Genomic DNA, 20011 nt, shown 5'->3' on the forward strand with positions numbered 1-20011 from the left:
CTTATGGGTGTAAATGAGCCGAGACTTTCAGCAAAATACTCGGTCTCGGCTAAAGCTCATTCATGTTCTTGTATTTAATAAATGAGCCGAACTTGAACAACTTTTAAAGGTCGTTTATTTAAACTAGCTTAAACATGAACACATGTATGCTCGTTTATTTATGTTCAACTCGTTTTATATATGTTCATGAACAAACTCATTTATTTATGTTCATAATCAAATTTGTCATTTATAATTGTGTTATTATAGTTGAAAATTATATTTTTATCATCCAAAAAAATATCATGGAATAAAATTTTAAAAAGTTGAATTTAAATTGCTTAATTAGTCCATATCCCAAATTACGTTTTGAAATGGGTTAAACTTTAAAGCACAAAGATCGTTTATATAAAGCTCGTTTAAGAAAAAAGTTTGTTTATGAACATGACTCGATTAATAAACGAGAAGTTCATGAACTATTTATGAATAAAATCTCTTAAACGAGCTGAACTTGAACAAATTTTTGAGCCTGGTTGAAAGCTCGAGCTCGCCTTAGTTAAATGATCGTGACATGAAGATGAACATGAAAAGAGTAATGTAGTAGTCAAGTCGGCTCGGCTCCTTTATACCCCTACCGTTCCTACGTGGACCTTACCCACGAAAAAATTTCAATACAAATTGGGATTAATTAGTGATGCTTTTTCTACGGAAATCGTTGGAAAGAACAAATAAAAACAAGCCTGGACAGCAACTTAATTAAAAAACAAATAAAAAAGAATCCAATTTCAAACCGTCAAACATTTTTCAGACTCCACATTCTTGCTACCTCTTTACTACACTAAAAAAAAGTTCTATACAGATTACAAACAAGCTTCCCCCCTCAAACAATGGAGGGAAGAGTAGCAGTAACAGGAGGGAAGGAGAGAGAAAAAATGGAGGAACAATGGAGATTATATGAAGCATACAACGAACTTCATGGTTTAGCACAAGAATTCTCGACCCCATTTGAAGCTCCTGCAATTCTTGTTGTGGGTCATCAGACGGATGGAAAGAGCGCTTTGGTTGAAGCTTTAATGGGTTTTCAATTCAACCATGTTGGTGGTGGGACCAAGACACGAAGACCCATTACTCTACACATGAAGTATAACCCTGATTGTGAATCCCCACTTTGTTTCCTCGTCAATGATTCTGATTCTATTGTTGTTGAACACAAATCCCTCGAAGAAATTCAGGTCCTTTTTTGGTTCTTATCTTGTGATTTGGAATTGGGTGTTTTTACATTTTAGCGAGGGTTTGTTTGTGGTTGGAATTTAGTGCTGGGAGTTCGGGTATGTGGGTCGTGTTGGTGTTTGGTTTCGTGTTGATTTCAAGTTGTTCATAAAATATATTAGAAACTGTAATCTGAATTGTGTGTTTTGCATTATTCAGGAGGGTTTGTTATTATGTGAAATTGGTGCATAAATGTTGCTTTTAAATGATGTTTAAGTGTAGTATATTTGATTAAGTGTACAGTCATAGTCGGAGTAGCTACTTGGACCAGAATAATATAGCCAGATAGTTAAAATGTATCAGTACTTAATTAGTAGGCAGCTTGCTGCTAGTGAAGATTTTAAAAATATTTATATTTGATGCACAACTTTTGTAAATGATAATGATATATGAGTTCTTAAGTTTGAGGAGCACAATGAGAAGTTACTTTGCCATAAGGATTTGTTCATGAGTGTTTGGTGTTTGTGGTTTGAGATTGATGCGTAATGCTTAACTTCTCCTGTAGTACGAATAGTTACGCCATTGACAAATATGCCAATGCTGCTTGTTGTATTTCAAGCTTAGTAAAAGCAATGGAAATCCTGTGCCTTATACAGAGTATGTGTTTGGCTTGCTATCAGAAGGTTGCATTATCTTCTGTATTGTACAATTAAATTCGTTCAAGAAACAGTTAATTTTCAGGAAACTTATTTTCACTTCTTCAAGGCTCTATATTTGTTTACCATGTTTGTTTCATATAGTGAGCGCTAGTCTGGATTTGTGCTGTGTCAATCTTCATCCAAGTATGGTACACAATCACTCACCTAGCTCATACATGATGATAGCTTTAGGAGATATGGTATCCTGCTAATTGTAAGTATGGATACTGTTACTAACTTACTATGATGAGGATTAACTTCTCTTGATTGTCGCATCCTGTTTGTCGATGATTGGTATGAATCTACTTAACCCAATTTAGACGGCTTGCTCTCCAAAAGAACCTGTGGGATAATGGGACTCATTGACTTGCTGTTTCTTTGCTTTTTCTGTAGTTGTGACATACTTATATTTGGCTGGTAACTAGAGTTGTACTTCTTGCCCTGCATCCCAGAGTGCAGCATGTTTTCAAATAAATTTATGACTAGTTTAAGTATTTTTACCTTTGTAGGCATTCATTGAAGCTGAGAACATGAGGCTGGAGAGTGAGCCGTGCCAGTTCTCCTCTAAAGAGATTATTATTAAAGTTGAATATAAATACTGTCCGAACCTCACCATCATAGACACTCCAGGTCTCATTGCTCCTGCTCCAGCTCGAAAGATTTATTCGTTGCAGGTCCATCATCTTGCTGATAAGAGTTAGATCTCTGTTATTGTCTTCAAATTGATTGGTGATGATGATCTTTGACAGGCTCAAGCTGCAGCTGTTGAGTCACTGGTACGAGCTAAAATGCAACACAAGGAGTTCATAATATTATGCCTTGAAGACTGCAGTGATTGGAGCATTGCGACTACGAGAAGGGTGGTAATGCAAGTATGTGTTAGGGTTTTTTTTTCCCTTTCTTGATACATCTATTAGGCCATGTTCACCTTATTTCCACTTAGATAAGAGTTAATTTCACATAAATTCAGATAAGATAAGTTCAAGAAAAATAAGGGCTATGTAAATTTTTGTGAATCTTCAGAAATCAGAACAGAATGATATGAAGTACATAGCACATTTCACATAGTTGAAAATATATTTCACTCCTACTCCTGGTGATCCTGTATGGAGAAATCAAACATTGGTAAATCAAAATTAAATTCATTTTATCCAGAGTGCAATGCTCTTCATTTCTACATAAATAGTTGTTTTAGAAAAAAAATGCTAATCAGAGGGCTGAAAACATTCCATAAGAAATCAGGTAGCTTTGTTTTTACCATTAAATGAGCGTCAGGCAATTGACATGCTAGTTTAGGCTAAGAAATAGAAAACAATGTGAATACCTTCAATCCAAGGCTAGGGAGGATCGTTAGAGTCTGATGGTGGTTGTGGGTGGTTCACTAGTCGGTTACGTGGTTGCGCTATGCAGCAGTGTCAACCAAGAAAGAGAAACAGCTGAGGAGAACAAAAGGAAAAAGTGGAAACGTGATTGGACATCTGTAGGTGGCAGCTTACTGGCAATGGAAGAGAGCCAGAATAAGAGAGAGATAGAAGTATATGCTTTTATTGATTCATTTTAGTCAGTTGTTGTATAATTGTTAAATAAACTATGTTATAAGGATTTTACTTCTTTTAAATCTTCCATTTGAAGTATTATACCAGAACATAGTAATTCTGCACTGAATAATATTCTTTAGCGATTAAATGGATACAGGTTGATCCAGAGCTTTCAAGGACTGTAATTGTATCAACAAAGCTTGATACAAAAATACCGCAGTTTGCACGTGCTTCTGATGTTGAGGTTTTCCTCTCTCCACCAGCTTGTACCCTAGATGGTTTCATATTGGGTGACTCTCCATTTTTCACATCAGTACCTTCTGGGAGAGTTGGTTCATCCCCCGATTCTGTTTACAGATCAAATGACGAGTTTAAGAAGGTAACTGGAGGCTGTGTATTTTTCATGCTGCAAATGAATTTTCTCTATCCTATGATACTATTCTGATGCTTACTGCTATTCCTCACTTGCAATTATTTTATGTTTGTGCTTAACACCAATGATCACTTCTTAAGCTGCTTCTGATTTAGATTCCAGTTACATCACATTAAGCAGCAGTGTGCCGTTTAAGCAGGTCCATAAAGATGTTCTATATATGTCAAACTGTTTTTTCTCTTCAGAATCAGTTTACATTTTTTACCAAATAGGTGAATATTGATTAAATGCTAAGAAGTGTTTTGTACGAGCTATGGGTATCACATTCCATCTTAAGCTTTCACAGCTCTAACACATTGTAGGTCTGTCCATCTTTTATTAAGGTACCGTTGATTCACTTATATTATCTTATCTTAAATTATCTTATTACATTACCCATTATTTTATTTTATCGTACATTATCTTATCTTATTGGCCTTTATTGTAAGTTACAAAAAGGTGCCATTTGAACTTATTGACCCTTATCTTATCTTATATGAACTTATCTTGTATTATCTTATTTGAACTTATCTTACATTATCTTATCTGAACTTATTGGTGCTTATTTTATTTTATCTTATATATTTTATCTTATTAGACCTGAAATAAGTGAAAATAAGGTGAATATAACAGAGCCTAAGTCCCTTCTTTATTGCCCAATCGTTGTTGGATATGGTCCGTGGTTTGTCCATGCTCTTGTATCAGCCAGAGCGCTTAGCATATTTCTAAAGTCGTTCCACTGATTAAGAGACACATTCTATTTAAACTCTGTTCACATGCCCTGTCTAGAATATGGATGAAATCAGTTATTCACTTGCAATGTGCCTGCTAAACCTGCACAGGCTATTTGCTTCAGAGAGGTGGAAGATATTTCGTCTTTGGAGGAGAAACTAGGAAGGCCACTGTCAAAGCAAGAAAGGAGCAGAATAGGTATAAGCAGCCTGAGGCTGTTTTTAGAAGAGTTGCTACAGAAGAGGTTTGCAATTTTTTTTTAAAATATTTTATCATACAACTTTGTCTACTCAGCTCGTATCTGACGTTGATCCGTTTACAGATACATAAATAGTGTTCCTCTGATCATTCCACTTCTTGAGAAAGAGCATCGGAATACAACACGAAACCTGAATGAAATTGATGAAGAATTCAGGTCAGTAGTTTTATACACATCTTCTCAATTCTTGTGCTTTGAGGAGTGTGTTAGGAAATTCATTTACAATCATGAAGTTCAGTACCTTGTATTGGAGTCTAACCAATTTAAAGGGGTTCGGCACTTCTGATACTAATAAATTTTGGATGCCATTACAGCTCCGTTAACTAGTTTCATTTTTACAAAGTTGCAACAAATTTTGGATCGGATACTCTTTTGATGAATGGATACTAGTTGACATCTAGTCTTCTATTTCTCCCATGTGATGTATGTGCAAAGCTGTAATACTACCACACCTTCAAATATAATACTCTCCCTTGCGCATGAATGCATGATAACTCCAGCTACACCTTTCTCCTCTTTGTATGAAGTGAGGGGAGGAGTGCAGGATGAAGATCTGATAGGCAGTGATCTATTAGCAATATCCTAGTTCCTCAATATACACACGAGGCTCCTGTTAAGGACAGGGTAAGTAGTATGTCTAAGAAAGTCATCCTCCCTGTATTATTCCTATCCTACCTGATTTAAGTTCAGAGTTTGGATGCAACCCTGTTTAGAATTGCGTCTTGTCCTCACAGGAAAGATCCAGAGTTTTAGCTAGTTCACAAGTACCTAATGCAAGATACAGATTACTGCTCTTTTATTATGTTATGATGAACTGGCCGAAGAAGATATATCCCTGTATTAAGATATAGGTAGGAAGAATAAAAAAGTTGTAGGTAATTGATGGCTATATGATGTACTCCTCTTATATCCGACCTTGGAGGATTGACAATAAATCGGATAATCCTCTGCACAGGTGTAGCTAGACTTGAGCATATTGACACAATCTATTCTGCAATCTGCAGCAGCCTACTTTGTTACTAAAGACATCCCTTTGACCATCCTGGGACCTTTTGTTTCATTGTTCCTGTTATTTCCTTGTAGATATGTGATTCTGGGCTGTTTATATTATTTTTATGTTTTGTAGCCGATATTATATCGCATATTGGCTAAATCCTAATTTGATTTTTTCCGCAATTTGCTTGTATGCAGTATGTTGAATGAATTGAAGTTAAAGGAGAAAGGAAGACACTTTCATGATCAGTTCCTTACAAAGGTTTAATGTTTATGCCTGCATTTAAACCTTTCCTAAGTGGTTAAGTTTATGTATGTAATACATTAATGGTCAGAACTTTGTTGATTTGCAAGAAAAAGGTACTTTTGTACAATAATTACTTAATTGTGTGATTAACTTGTGCATTTTATCTGTATATTTAACCAGTAGTTACCTTTGTTTTACTATGACTTGACTGAATTCAGCTGTATTTATTAGCTTCACAATCTTCATCAACAGCACATAGGATACAACTTGGTGGAATGAGGAAGAAAGAAGAGCGGTTAGGAAGAAAGGGAAACGTTATTTGGCCTTAGGAAAAGTTAGGAACGCTGGGAACCTTGCAAATGTAGGACGCTGAAGTCAAGGAAAAATATGTTGTTCAAGAGGCAAAGACAAGGGTTTGTGTAAAATAGACACGTGGGAAGGATAATATTATATCTATTCTCCACATGTAACAAGGATCTATGGTGAAGCGTGTGAAGGATACAAACCAGAGGATTCTTGTCCAGGATAGATGGAAGGAATACTCTGACGAGTTGTTTAATGGAAGTCAAGTATGTGCTACAAGATATGTCTCTATTGAGGATGGGGAAGTTAATTAGGATTATATGTGGAGATTTCAGAAAATTGCGGTAGATAAGGCATTGAAGAGAATTAAACTAAGGTAAACATGTGGGTTAGGAATACCAGGTATACCTATTGAGGTTTGGAGATGTCTAAAGAATATTGTTATTGATTGCCTAACGAACTAGTTCAACGTATTTGGAGGAGAACATGATGACGTAACTCTGCAAGATAGGAGATAGAGAACCTTTGTCCAAATCTATAAGAACAAAGGAAATCTCAGGTTTAGGATTAAGCTTATGAGTCAAAACAATGAATTTGCCGTAGAAAGTGTAGAGTATAGGTTAAGGAAACTTACAAGCATTTCAGAGAACCAATATGGGTTAATGCGGGGACGGTTTAGTTTAGAGGCCATGCATCTTGTAAGGAAAGTGATAAAATAATGTAGGGTGAGGAAGGATCTGCACATTATTCTCATTATCCCAACGAAATATATTGACTTCGTTAGGATTCGTATCGGAGATGCGAAGACAAAGGATTTTCTTATCACTATTGATAGCTAGGTGTTGCTACAGGGTGAGTGTTTTAAGTACATTGGTCGATCTTACGAAGGATGGATGTTTAGGAACACCGTAAAGGATAAAATTTAGTAGTAAGTACGTATAAACCTTGAATGTTGATTTCAAACTGATTCATCCCAATTTTGTTGAATGTTGCAATCATATCTGGTTTACTTTTAGACATTGTAGTAAAATAAGGTCAGCCACATAAGAAGAAGATTAAAAATTTACATCCTTCAGTCTTGACAGATAATGCAGATTCATTAGGACTGAGAAAACCCCTTGCTGCTAAAAGTATTTGTTGATTTAGATGTTACCATGCTTGGGAGCCGCTCAAGTCCACATAGCCTGTTTTACTCTCAAGACTTTGTTTTCTTTCTTTGACCACAAATATGCAGAACTGTTCGATTTAAATATCTTTTTGAAGAAATATTTTAAGGAAGGAGAATGTCACATCAAGTTGATAAAATTTTCTACTTCTTCTGCTACCACATTGAGAATACAATATATTGTCTCAATATTGGAGCAGAAGTTCCATTTTAATCAACTCCATTTTTTTGTGAATATTCTTTAGCTTATGATCTGTCTGAATTTGTGCTTTTGAAACTATTTTGGGTTGACCTTTGTGTTAAATTTTCACTTGGAGCCATTAATATTCTTGTGTGGTGTCTTGTCTTGTAAATACCAGATCTGGTCCTTTAAATCACGCATCTTTCTTCATGGATTCTTTCCATTCTTCATGCAGGGAGGCTAGTTTGTAGAAATTTGGTTCATAAGTATCATGATAACAAATCATCATTACTCAAGGGAGGCTAGTTTGTAGAAATTTGGTTCATAAGTATCATGATAACAAATCATCATTACTCAAGGTTGAGATCAGAATTCTTGATTTGGTGTCATATATTTCTGACAACCTTTGAGTCTTTCTACACTGAATATAAAAATTGTACACGTTAGTGTACTAATTGTCTAAGATACTATCAAAACAATGTTAGGAATGTAGACCTGGTTGGTCAACTGGAGTTGGTGAAATGTTTCTCGTTGGAAGGACTGAGTTTTCACATTTCATTAACCCCAAAAAGCATTCTCATAAAAATTACGACGTCCCTGCTGACTTGAACTATACCAGTAGGCTGATTCTATACTCCGTATCCTTTGGACCTTAAGCTATAGCCAAGGAAGATTTCTTTTTCTGCTTTATCGTCAACTTTGAGCCGTTTTGTTTTGCTATGTAGGTATTACAAATGCATCTAATTACCCAAAATTAACTTAAAGATTATTCATGACCATATCATTCTTCTAGAAGAGTGGTTTTTGTACCGACTTTTTAGAATGATGTAATCTGCTTACGCCGCAAAAGTTAATCGAGGACTTTTATTTTCAAGCATTGATCTTTCCATGTTTGATACACCATTTTGTTAGAGGTGATACTGTATCTAGATGTTCTGTTCTGTTCTTTTGGTTTGGCTAATTGTTTCAAGTGTATGTTTGGCAGTTATCTTTGCTATTGAAAGGATCCATTGTAGCTCCACCAGATAAGTTTGGTAAGTGATGTTAAAATCTGATCCCCAGATAGAGGAAAAGCTATATGAAGCCAACAATAACCTGTGCAAGGCATCATCTGAAGCTGCTGATTTTGTCAAATTGTGCTGATTGTAGGGGAGACACTCCAGGATGAAAGAGTGAATGGAGGAGCGTTCACTGGTCCTGATGGTCTTCATTTCCCGCCGAAGTTAATACCTGTAAGTTAAATGAACTGGCATATCTATGATTTGATCTTTACTTTCCCATTGCTTTGAATATTTCATAGAATTTTGAATAGTATCTGATAATCAGAAGATGGAGTTGCACTTTAAAAGCAAAAAGTAGAACTTAAAAGGTTTTTTGCCAGATTTTCTGGTTTTTCTTTGCAGAACAAGCAGCTCACTAGGTCTGTTATTGGGGCCATCAACAAAACTTTGATGAGAACTATATTAGGATCTGTCTAATTCATTTTAGCTTTTTCCTCTGTTTAGTTGCATTCGTCCAGCTAATAAATTGTTGAAGGTTTACATAGAATGCAGGAATGCGTCTTTACGGAGGTGCGCAATATCATCGTGCTATGGCTGAATTCCGCTTTGTGGTAGGAGGAACTAAATGTCCCCAAATCACACGTGAAGAAATTATTAATGCTTGTGGAGTTGAAGATATTCATGATGGAACAAACTATTCAAGGTATTTACTTTTTTGCTTAAATGCCAAAACTGTGTCATTGATATGCAATGTAGCTTTAATTTTGGCCTCTTACCCTATGTTCTCAAACTATTTTCAGTATTTACTTGGTTAGTTCGTTGCCTCAATGGAACAATCATATTGCGGCTGCATTTGTTTGACTTTTAGTTTAAGCAATTTAAATCCATGCATCTCCTCCTGTTTAATCTGTGATGTATTCCTTGTATTTTTTGTTTTTTTCTTCAGTTTTCTTCCGTCTTAGTCTACATACTTCGGTGAAAGTGCTTATGACTGGTTCAATCTTGTTGAAGCACTATTTACTTTTTATTAGTCATCATACTGGATCTTAGTTGATTTTCTGTTAGGCGTGTTCGATTTTAAGCTCCTAGATTTAGAATACTTGCCTATCTTCTTGTACTAACTATGGTTTCTCGTCATTCTCGATACCTGGAGCTGTCATTGAAGCTTAGCTAAATGACAGGTTCATGACCCATGGAACAAGTGAATATCTGCTTACATATGGAATTTCTTCACCTTTCATCTTCTTTATGATGCCCTAATATGGGTGACAATGGAACAGACGTTTTAGTGTTTTTTTTCTTTTCCTTCACAACAAGAAAATTTCATGAAGTTGGATATGTTTTTTTTATGAAATCTGAACAATTTGCACGTATATAATGGTTAAGTTTAAATGTGTAGGCCTAGTGATCTAAATTGGTTCAACAGTTTGTAAAGGAGAGCTTGTTGCTCTTCCTGTGTGTTTTTTAGGCTAGGTGTTCTTAGCCTTTCTGTTCTTTGACCTTGTGGCTGGTTTGCCAAAGGTTAAGGGTGTAATACTGTTTTTGTGTTAATCAATATACCCTAATTTGCTTGCCAAAAAAAAAAAAAGTTTAAATGTGTACTGAGTTTCTCCTGGAGTTATGAGTTTGTACTGGGTGGTCAATATTTGCATTTGGAATCTTACAAGTGTAAACTGTTATGCTTGTTTGACAATTACTATGTCGATTATGCATAGAAATAAGGACTACAACTTATACTCCCTCCATTTCTATTTAAGTCTGTTTCTCCAATGTGAGCTTATTCAGGGGAGGTAATATGAAAATAAAGATAGTGGGGTTTTGTTGATTAAAGGTGAATAAAAAACATAAATAGTTGGGTTTGGTTGATTAAAGGTGAACAAAAAAAGACTTTTAACAGTTGCCCATGGTGTTGCATGTGACTCTGTGTTTCGTTTGAGCATCAATGTATGCTTATGGTTATCCCCTTTACAGGACAGCGTGCGTGATAGCTGTTTCCAAGGCTCGTGACACATTTGAACCTTTTCTTCATCAGGTGATATGCTAAATCAAAACTTAGAATGTTTTTCCTTTTCCAATATTCTTTAAGTTGGCATGGTAAAAGTTCATTTGACTCAAAGGTGGATCTAACTAGCAAAGAATCTGGTGGGGGATGCTTCCCATTCAAGATAGTCCAACTGTCCAGTGAAGGTTGAGAAGTACCAGCAAATTGTCAGTGAAAGATTAGTAAATTAGAAAATTTAAGTGCATCAGAGTTATAATCGCTCGACTGTAGTCTGTAGGTGAATCCGTACACAAAATAGTATTTAATCCATAGAAGAACAAAACAATTTGATAACGGATGATTTTACAGTTCCACAGATCCCCTTATATTCTAGGTCCTAGTAACACAGCACAGTAAATTTGCAGGACTGATAGAGTAAATGAAACTGAAAAGTAATGTCAGAAAATGTACTATATACTGTCCTGCATTAGTAAGTCTGGGTTATGTAAGACTGAATGATGTGTTGTCATCCTGCATTTTACTGGAAATCTTGTTGTTTGTTGTTACTTTGTGGAGATTCTGTCTCTCATTTTCTTTTTTATTCTTAATCAACGTACTCTGTTGCATCCGATATGACACTATTTCCAGTCTTCATTCGTACTGATGATTAGTTTTCAATCTCTCAAGTAATCTCAAATTTTCTTGCAGTTGGGCCATAGACTCTTGCACATTCTCAAGAGATTGCTTCCTATTTGTATCTACCTTCTACAGGTGAACTCTGAATTTTGGTTATTTTTATTGCTCTATCAATTATTTTTCTTTTTCGATTTGTTCGTGCATTTGTAACACCATTCGGTCTAACGGAACTTCACATTTCAGAAAGATGGTGAGTATTTGAGCCGCAATGATGTGTTTCTGGGTCGTGTTGATTCAGCCTTCAACAATTTTGCAGAATGTACTGAAAAATCATGCCGAGAAAAGTAAGCATCCAGCTGTGTTCTGATCCCTTTTATATAATTTTAATTTAAATGGCTGATTCTTCTTCTCTTATCTGAGGGAAATGGTCTGATATGTTATTTCAGACGTACCTTCTCTGTTTCGTCCTCCTACTTTCTTTTAACCCTAGTTGGTAGGGCCATTTTAGTTTTAAGTAAACTGGGAATAAGGGATAGATGTAGGCCATGTAGCCAAGTGAATCTAGACTGTGGACTCTGAAAAATTATGCTTCGCCGTTTTTATTTTTCTTTTAGTCACTCCTGGGAAAGTGTTGATAGGGATTGCAACTTCCTGAGCAAGGATTGAAGAGTAGTTCTGTTTTTGTAGTCGAATGGAAAGAGCATTTCGACAAATGAAGTCATGGGAGATGTATATAAAATATGGAAAGGATATCTTGGCTTTCATGCTTATCCAACTACAGAGGGTGTTACGTTGTTGATAACGCGTGATTTTCTCTCTGAAACTAGCTTCTAGTTGGGATAGCGGAAATTTAATGTTATAAACCGTATGTATACGCCTTGACTTTGCAGTACCTTCAATGCTCCAAGATTATGGTGTAAGTTTTTATCAATGATTTGAGTTTGGCTATTTGGTATTCAATTCTTGGGTTTTTGAAGATCTAAAGCGTAGTACTTACTTTAGCTTTGATTCAAATAAACACCAATATTTCTGTGCTTGTATGCATTTATGTACGACACATGCAACAAGCCAACAACATATAAGGCAACAGACTTCCTTTCTCAATTTGCTTTAGCATGATAAAGTTTTTACTCTGTATCAATCAACAATACTATGCTGAGTTTTCACCAAATACGCCAATGTTTTTTGTTTGTGATACGTCTGTCATCTGAATACTGTTCGGAGGGTCAGTCTACTCGTGTCTGTATTTCTAACTTTCTAAGCAGACGAGCTGGATGGAGAAATGTGCAAATTATGGTTAACCTCCTGTCAAGTTTGTTGATGATATAATTGTCCTGAGTAAAACATGTGAATTCATGTGCATATTAGTTCTGTCCTGTGCTTGCGCGAGGAAATTAATGTCAACAAGTCTTATTCTTGGTTGACTTACTCTTCTCTACAGGTGTATGGAAGATCTGGTGAGCACAACCCGCTATGTTTCTTGGTCTCTTCATAACAAGGTAATATTGTCACAAACATGTATACTTTGTGGCCAGCAGATACAGACAAGTGTCGAAAGTAGTTGAATTAAGTTAGCTTATATGCTTTAAATGGAGAGGATATCTTCTCAGCTGAGACAAAACAAACCAAGGAACAAGTTTTATAGGATCTGAATTGAGGTAGAAGAAAAAATTGTGCTTTAAATCATCTGACTTCCTATATTTTGATGCGTGAACAGTGGATCATATAGTGAAAGTGTTGAAACAATTTTCTTTCATAGGGTTAGTTGTTAATTTATTTATTTTTACATGTGTGTAGGATTTTTTTTTAAAAAGGATCTAGTAAAAAATATGACCAGAAAACATGCCCTTTTAGTGCTTATTACGTGGTTATGAGATAATGTAAATGTTCAAAATAGTTAGAAGTTGGTCTGACTTTCGTTTTAGCATGGAAGATGTGGTTGACTTTATTTTATTACGAATGGTGTTTTATGGCTAGATCAGACTCATAATTTCATATATATGATGCCATGCTTTATATCCGTATCAGTCAGTCCATTACGAGAGGACATATCCAGTGTAATTGAAGGTGTAGATTAAGTTAATTAAAAAATCCTCCACGGAGATTATTTACTGTTCTGAGTGCTTCAAGTTCCAGTAGTCTAGAAAGATTTATTATGCAAAGTTTTTTTTTTAGATTTGGACTTTTCAGGAGATTTGTAATCCTGGTGTAATATGCAGAATCGAGCTGGTTTACGTCATTTTTTGGATTCTTTTGGGGCAAGTGCTACAGATGCTTCTGTTCTTGGTGGTAATTAGTGTTATCCTGGTCAAGCTTTCAGATATTCTGTCTCTTGTGCTGGTATAGTTATTCCCTTTTATTAAAGATTTGTTCTTTCCTGATTTTTCTCAAGACTCAACACTAAAAGAAAAGCCAGAAAACCCGCCAAAAATGGCAGCAAAATCAAGTCAGTTGGCCTCAGGTACGGACTCCAATGGCTCTGCGCAGCTTACAGAAACAAGATTAGCTGATCTACTGGATAACACCCTCTGGAACCGGAGACTTGCTCCTTCATCTGAGAGGATTGTCTATGCTCTTGTACAACAAATATTTCATGGGATTAAAGAGTACTTCTTGGCATCTGCAGAGTTAAAGGTCCGCATCCTTTTCGACATTCTCTGTTAGTGTTCATATTTGTTCTTATTGCACCTCTTCAATCATGTTACTTCGTCCTTCCCCGTTTGTCGATTTTCTAATGTTTTTCTCAAATTAAGTGACTGATTTTCTAAACCAATGCTTACCGGTTATAAAGACTTTTACTGGAAATTATTTGTGCAAGTTGAAGAGAGCAACAGACTTGGCGTACAATTCTTGATATTGCCACATATGTATATGTGTGTAATAACTTGTATACTAGTACTGTTATCTCAGCTTTGGACCTCAAATTTAGGTTTGACAGAAGATGTTTGTATTTTATATTTTTTGAGCTTTGGACCTCATGTATACTTAGCATAGATGAGCTTATCAAAACCATTAACCAATCTTCCTTCATAGTTTCTGTACACCCCATGGCCCATGCTATGCTACAAGCCACATTAAGATTCACAAAAGAAGCATCAACATTCATATGAGACCAAAAGATGTTTGTATTTGAGATTTTATAAAAAGAGGGAATGTATGTGATATTTGTGTTTGAGATGATTCGATTACTCTTCTGACTAATTATACTGCATTTTTTTTGTAGTTCAATTGCTTTCTGTTAATGCCAATAGTAGACAAGCTACCTGAACGTTTACGTGAAGACTTGTCTAAATTTGAAGACGACGTGAATAGCATGTTTGACGTTGCTAGTTTGAGAAACTCTTTGGAGCAGCGTAAGCGAGACATGGAGATTGAACTGAAACGAGTAATTCCTTAATCTTTTTTCTGATTGGTTCTGTTCTGTTGTTGCCTGTCTGGTTAATTTGCTGATTAAACTGATGAAGTTGGGTTTTTGTTTTGTGATGCAGATTCAGAGGCTTAAAGACAAATTTAAACAACTTCATTTACCATGAAACAAAGTATGTGCCGTAGATTTCTTTTGATGCAATGTATTTTATTCTTTGGTGCTCAAATACCATCTCTAAAATTCTACTGAAATACCGTGTGACTAAATGATCTTTTGTTGTATAAATAAAAAGCTTAATGCATACGTTTATTTGGTCATTGTTAAATTTAAACTCCGAAGAATACTACAACTCACAAATAATCTAAAACATTACAATCTAGAGATGTCAAAGCGGGTCTGGGTCTGGGTCTGGGTCGGGTCGTGATTAGGTCGGGTCACTTTGTCACTCGGGTTGAGGTCCAGTCGGGTCAAGTCAGGTTTTTTCCCAGTTCGGGTACAACCCGGGTTCAGGTCAAGTCATGTCCCTTTCGGGTTCAGTTTCGCGTTCTGGTCTAGTATAGTCGGGGTTGTAGCAGTGTCAGATCGGATATTTTCTGATCGGTTTTCTCGGACACATGTTAAGATCAAGTCCAATAACTATCTTTTGAATTGGGTTGGGATTAGTGTCGGATCCAAAACTTAGATGAAAACTTAGTCGAAAACTTAAATCAATAATCCAATCAAATCCAATTCAGACCTAGCTACTATGAATTGAGTCCATCATCTGTTGGTTTGCGTCCTTGTAAACCTTCTTTTGTGTTTTGTTTCTGTAAACCTTTTTTTATTTCTGTTTTTGTAATTTGGTCAAAATTGTTTCTCCTATAATAACCCTCTAATTGGGAATTTCCATTTATGGTATGGCAATTGTTGGTTGATTATACAATATACAGACAGTAGTGTAGTAATTTGACACATAGGATTCCAAATCCTCTAAAAAATAAATGGATTACTCTTTCTAATTCAAGAATACCTCCACATCCACTAAAGAGTTATAAGCGTGACCACTCCCAACTCAAAATCAATCATAAAATAACTACTCCGTAATAAAAAGAGTTGTAATTCATAAATGTTGCGAGTCATATCAGCAATAATATGGACTAGCCGCCACTCAAGATCTTCCAACCATTAGCAAACCCATTAATCACCTATGCAATTTCGCTTAATTCTTCATGCTTAATTAACCTAACACATGATTGGTTTTAGATTTACATTAAACACAATTTTAACGTCTTCCAACCCATTAGAGGATATTATATGCACCCGGGTGTATTGAGTACATTCTCGTAGTTTCTTCTTATATTTGAGTGTTAGCTAAATAATGAATTGGAACGACTTAGCTGGATAATGCGTATGTACGAACTGAACTGATTGTCGCGCCGTGGCCGAACCACTGCTCTAAAAGACAATTCCGCGCTACCTCCGATGCAGTAGAACTCTTGCGGTTGCCCTCCAGGGTTTACACGACACCGAGAATTATGTGCACTCACAATCCCCGATTGGAGATCAGAATATTTGCCCAGAAAGAGAGAAGTTTGAGAGATAGATTGATTGTAATTTGCTGTGTATTTTTGTGGAAAAAAGACGATTAATTTATAGAGAGGTTTTGGGAAACTGTAACAGCCATAAACAGCTAGGGGAGAAGTTACGGGAGTAATGGGGAAACTGCAACTGTCATAAAACGGCTAGTGGGGTTAATGACGTGATTAATGGAGCAGTTTCCAAAGTTAGTGGGTTGATTAAGTCCTCTGACTTAATCAAACCGCCCTTGACCAAAAAGAATAACCCGGCCCACAAAACCCACCCCGCATTCGCCAAGCGAACCGCATTCGCCAAGGCCCAAGGCCCATGGCCCATGGCCCTCGCCCGAGCCCGGCCCGGCGCGCGCGTGTGTGTGTTGTGACCACCCATGCCACTCTCAAGCATTCTTAAACAAATGTTTCCCTCAAACCCCCAAATATAAACATTGAATATGGTTTGTGTTTTTCCCATGTGGGACTTTTCATCTTCCCACATTTTCCCACTTCCCACTCATTTTCTTTTGTATTCTCACTAGGATTTCCAACAATCCCCCACAGGTCCGAAGATGAGAAGAAAAAGAAGGAAATAAAAGAATTGAATTTCTGGGCAAAACAAACAATTGAATAGGTGTCAATGTCTTGCGACTTGAATTAACACTTAGTGACATTCAAGCTAGAATCTCTTTCCTACCAAGTGACTTTCGTATTGAACTTAATAGGCGGTTAGAAACTCGTTACTCAAAGCACACAATTGAACATGTATGATATTCTGAATCTCCGCCAATAAAAGTGATGCATTATACTGGCCATACGTCCATAACCTGGATGCTCATAGGTGCTCTAGAGAATAGCCCATGCAATTCTCATAGGAAGCGGCCTCACTTCCACACCTAAGTAGGTGAATCCCATCAAGTGTGAGCTACATCACACCACCAAAAATATGGATATGGGTTCATTAAAAGCCGTATGCTCAACCTCGTTCAATAATAGCAAGCACATCATAAACATCTAAGGGATGGACAAAAAATAAAATTTGTGCTTCTGAATTATTACATAATGTTCCCCTTTGAACTCATAGTGAGTAGGAGTTCATTACCTTACAATTCATCCAATGGGCCTCAAGCCCATCCCCTCCGACGTTTCCAAAACTAGTTTCTTACATAGGCATTTCGTTAACGGATCCGCGATGTTCTTTTCGGACTTGACATAGTCCAGTGATATCACTCCACTTGACAGCAATTCTTTGACAGCCTTGTGCCTCAAACGAATGTGTCTTTTCTTCCCATTGTAGGCTTGGTTGTTTGCCACGGCAATAGCAAATTGCGAATCACAATGAAATGCAACTGAGGGAGCTGGCTTCCCCCGCAGTGGAATATCTGCAAGCACGTTCCTCAACCATTCTGCCTCATGACCTGCCAATTCAAGAGCAATAAACTCAGATTCCATAGTAGACATAGCAGTACAAGATTGCTTACAGGATTTCCAAGAAACAGCTCCACCCCCTAGGGTGAAGACATAACCACTAGTGGAATTAACTTCATCATTTCCGGATACCCAGTTGGCATCACAATAACCCTCCAATACTCCTGGAAACTTGGAGTAGTGCAATCCCCAATCCATGGTACCCCTTAGGTACCTAAGCAATCGCCTTAAAGCACCCCAATGCTCATTGCTTGGGTTATGAGTGTACCTGCTCAATCTACTTACAGAATAGACAATGTCAGGTCTAGTATAGTTCATGAGAAACATAACACTACCAATAATTTTAGCATACTCAAATTGACAAACAGGATCACCTTTGTTTTTCTTTAAATGAATGCTTATATCATAAGGGGTCTTGATTGGATCGACATCAAATGAATCAAACTTTTTAAGAAGCTTTTCAACATAGTGAGCTTGGCTGAGACAGATGCCATTTGGAGTTCTAATAATTTTCACTCCCAAAATCACATCTGCCTCACCCATATCTTTCATTTCAAATTTTGAACTCAAAAATTCTTTTGTTTCATTCACTCGATCCAAATCAGTACCAAAAATTAACATGTCACCCACATAAAGACAAATAATCACACAACCAGAAGAATCATGTTTATAATAAACGCAAGAATCACCTTCATTTACATGATAGCCACTACTAGTCATTGTCTTGTCAAACTTGTCATGCCATTGCTTAGGCGCTTGCTTAAGCCCATACAATGACTTGACTAGTTTACAAACTTTGTTTTCTTGACCTGGAACAACAAAACTTTCAGGTTGAACCATATAAATCTCTTCATCTAAATCACCATTTAAAAATGCAGTTTTCACATCCATTTGATGCACAACAAGATCATGAATGCATGCAAGAGCAATTAAGGTTCTAATGGTTGCAATTTTAGTTACAGGAGAGTATGTATCAAAATAATCAATGCCATGTTTTTGAGTAAAACCCCTTACCACAATCCTAGCCTTATACTTGTCAATGGATCCACATGATTTCAACTTTTTCCTAAAAATCCACTTACAGGTGATGGGTTTACAACCTCTAGGCAGACCAACCAATTCCCAAGTATTATTACTTAGGATTGACTGAAGCTCGCTATCAATGGCCTCTTTCCAGAAAACTGCATCAACTGACCTCATTGCCTCTTCATAGGTTCTAGGGTCGTCTTCTAGAATAAATACATACACAAAATCATCAGTAATCAAGAAAGGTTCAGTTAGGAAAGTAGTAACAAAATCATCACCATAACTTGTTTCCTTTCTTGCCCTTTTGCTTCTCCTTGGTTCTAAATCAGACTCATTATTAGTAGTGGAACAAGGAGCAATGGGTAAATCATTAGAAGTGCTAGAGGATGGTACATCATTACTAATGCAAGAGATCTTTAAAGGAAAAGTGTTTTCAAAAAATTCAGCATCTCTTGCTTCAATAATGTTACCACTTGCATAAGAGTTGTTAGCACCCTTAACTAAAAAACGATAAGCAGAACTTTGATAAGCATAACCAATAAAGATAGAATCAACCGTTTTGGGACCAATCTTGTCCCTTTTGAAACTAGGTAAGGCAACCTTTGCTAAGCACCCCCACACTTTCAAGTATTTCAGGCTTGGTGTTCGACCTTTCCATAGCTCATATGGGGTCTTGTCCAGCTTCTTGTGAGGCACCCTGTTCAAAACATGACAAGCAGAAAGAATAGCTTCCCCCCCACATATTATCAGGAAGCCCAAAACTAATAAGCATTGAATTCATCATATTTTTTAAAGTTCTATTTTTCCTTTCAGCAATCCCGTTTTGTTCGGGTGTGTAATGAGCTGTTGTTTCGTGAACTATACCATTCTGTTCACAAAACACCTTAAGAGTGTTAGGGTCATACTCACCCCCCCTATCACTCCTAAGTCTCTTGATTTTCCTGTCTAGCTGGTTTTCAACTTCAGCCTTGTACTTGAGAAACATCTACTCGGCCTCATCCTTAGACCTGAGAAGATAAACCATGGTGAATCTAGAGCATTCATCAACAAAAGTAATGTAATACCTTTTACCACCCCTGCTTTTGTTAGGTTATGATTCATATGACAAAACATAAATCATGCGGAAAAACCATAAAGCCAGGAAAGCATATTATTTACACATAATCATTTAGCATAGTTTAGATGCATACACTTTGTTGCGTGCCTTCCCTAGCTGCGCCCGAACCGAACAAGAACAAGTCTTTAGGACTCCAAATGTCGTCCCTCCGTAGATAGTCCACAGCACGTCCGGATCCGCCTTAAGCTT

The 20011-nt window shown here is 36.7% G+C and overlaps 1 protein-coding gene across 1 annotated transcript; it reads left to right on the top strand.

The window, feature by feature from the left end:
• Window positions 1-734: 734 nt before the first annotated feature.
• Window positions 735-15026, top strand: LOC110799959 (dynamin-like protein ARC5). The gene is made up of 18 exons (XM_022005244.2): window positions 735-1211; window positions 2396-2560; window positions 2636-2758; window positions 3582-3803; window positions 4679-4812; window positions 4891-4983; window positions 6019-6082; window positions 8702-8750; window positions 8866-8948; window positions 9263-9420; window positions 10689-10749; window positions 11407-11469; window positions 11578-11678; window positions 12776-12833; window positions 13554-13623; window positions 13727-13968; window positions 14558-14719; window positions 14823-15026. Exons 1-18 carry the CDS (start codon window positions 867-869, stop codon window positions 14865-14867), a joined length of 2238 nt encoding a protein of 745 aa, XP_021860936.2. The 5' UTR covers window positions 735-866; the 3' UTR covers window positions 14868-15026.
• The last annotated feature ends 4985 nt before the right edge of the window (window positions 15027-20011 follow it).

This window comes from Spinacia oleracea, chromosome 2 (genome assembly GCF_020520425.1).
Source record: "Spinacia oleracea cultivar Varoflay chromosome 2, BTI_SOV_V1, whole genome shotgun sequence".
Classification (NCBI taxonomy): domain Eukaryota; kingdom Viridiplantae; phylum Streptophyta; class Magnoliopsida; order Caryophyllales; family Amaranthaceae; genus Spinacia; species Spinacia oleracea.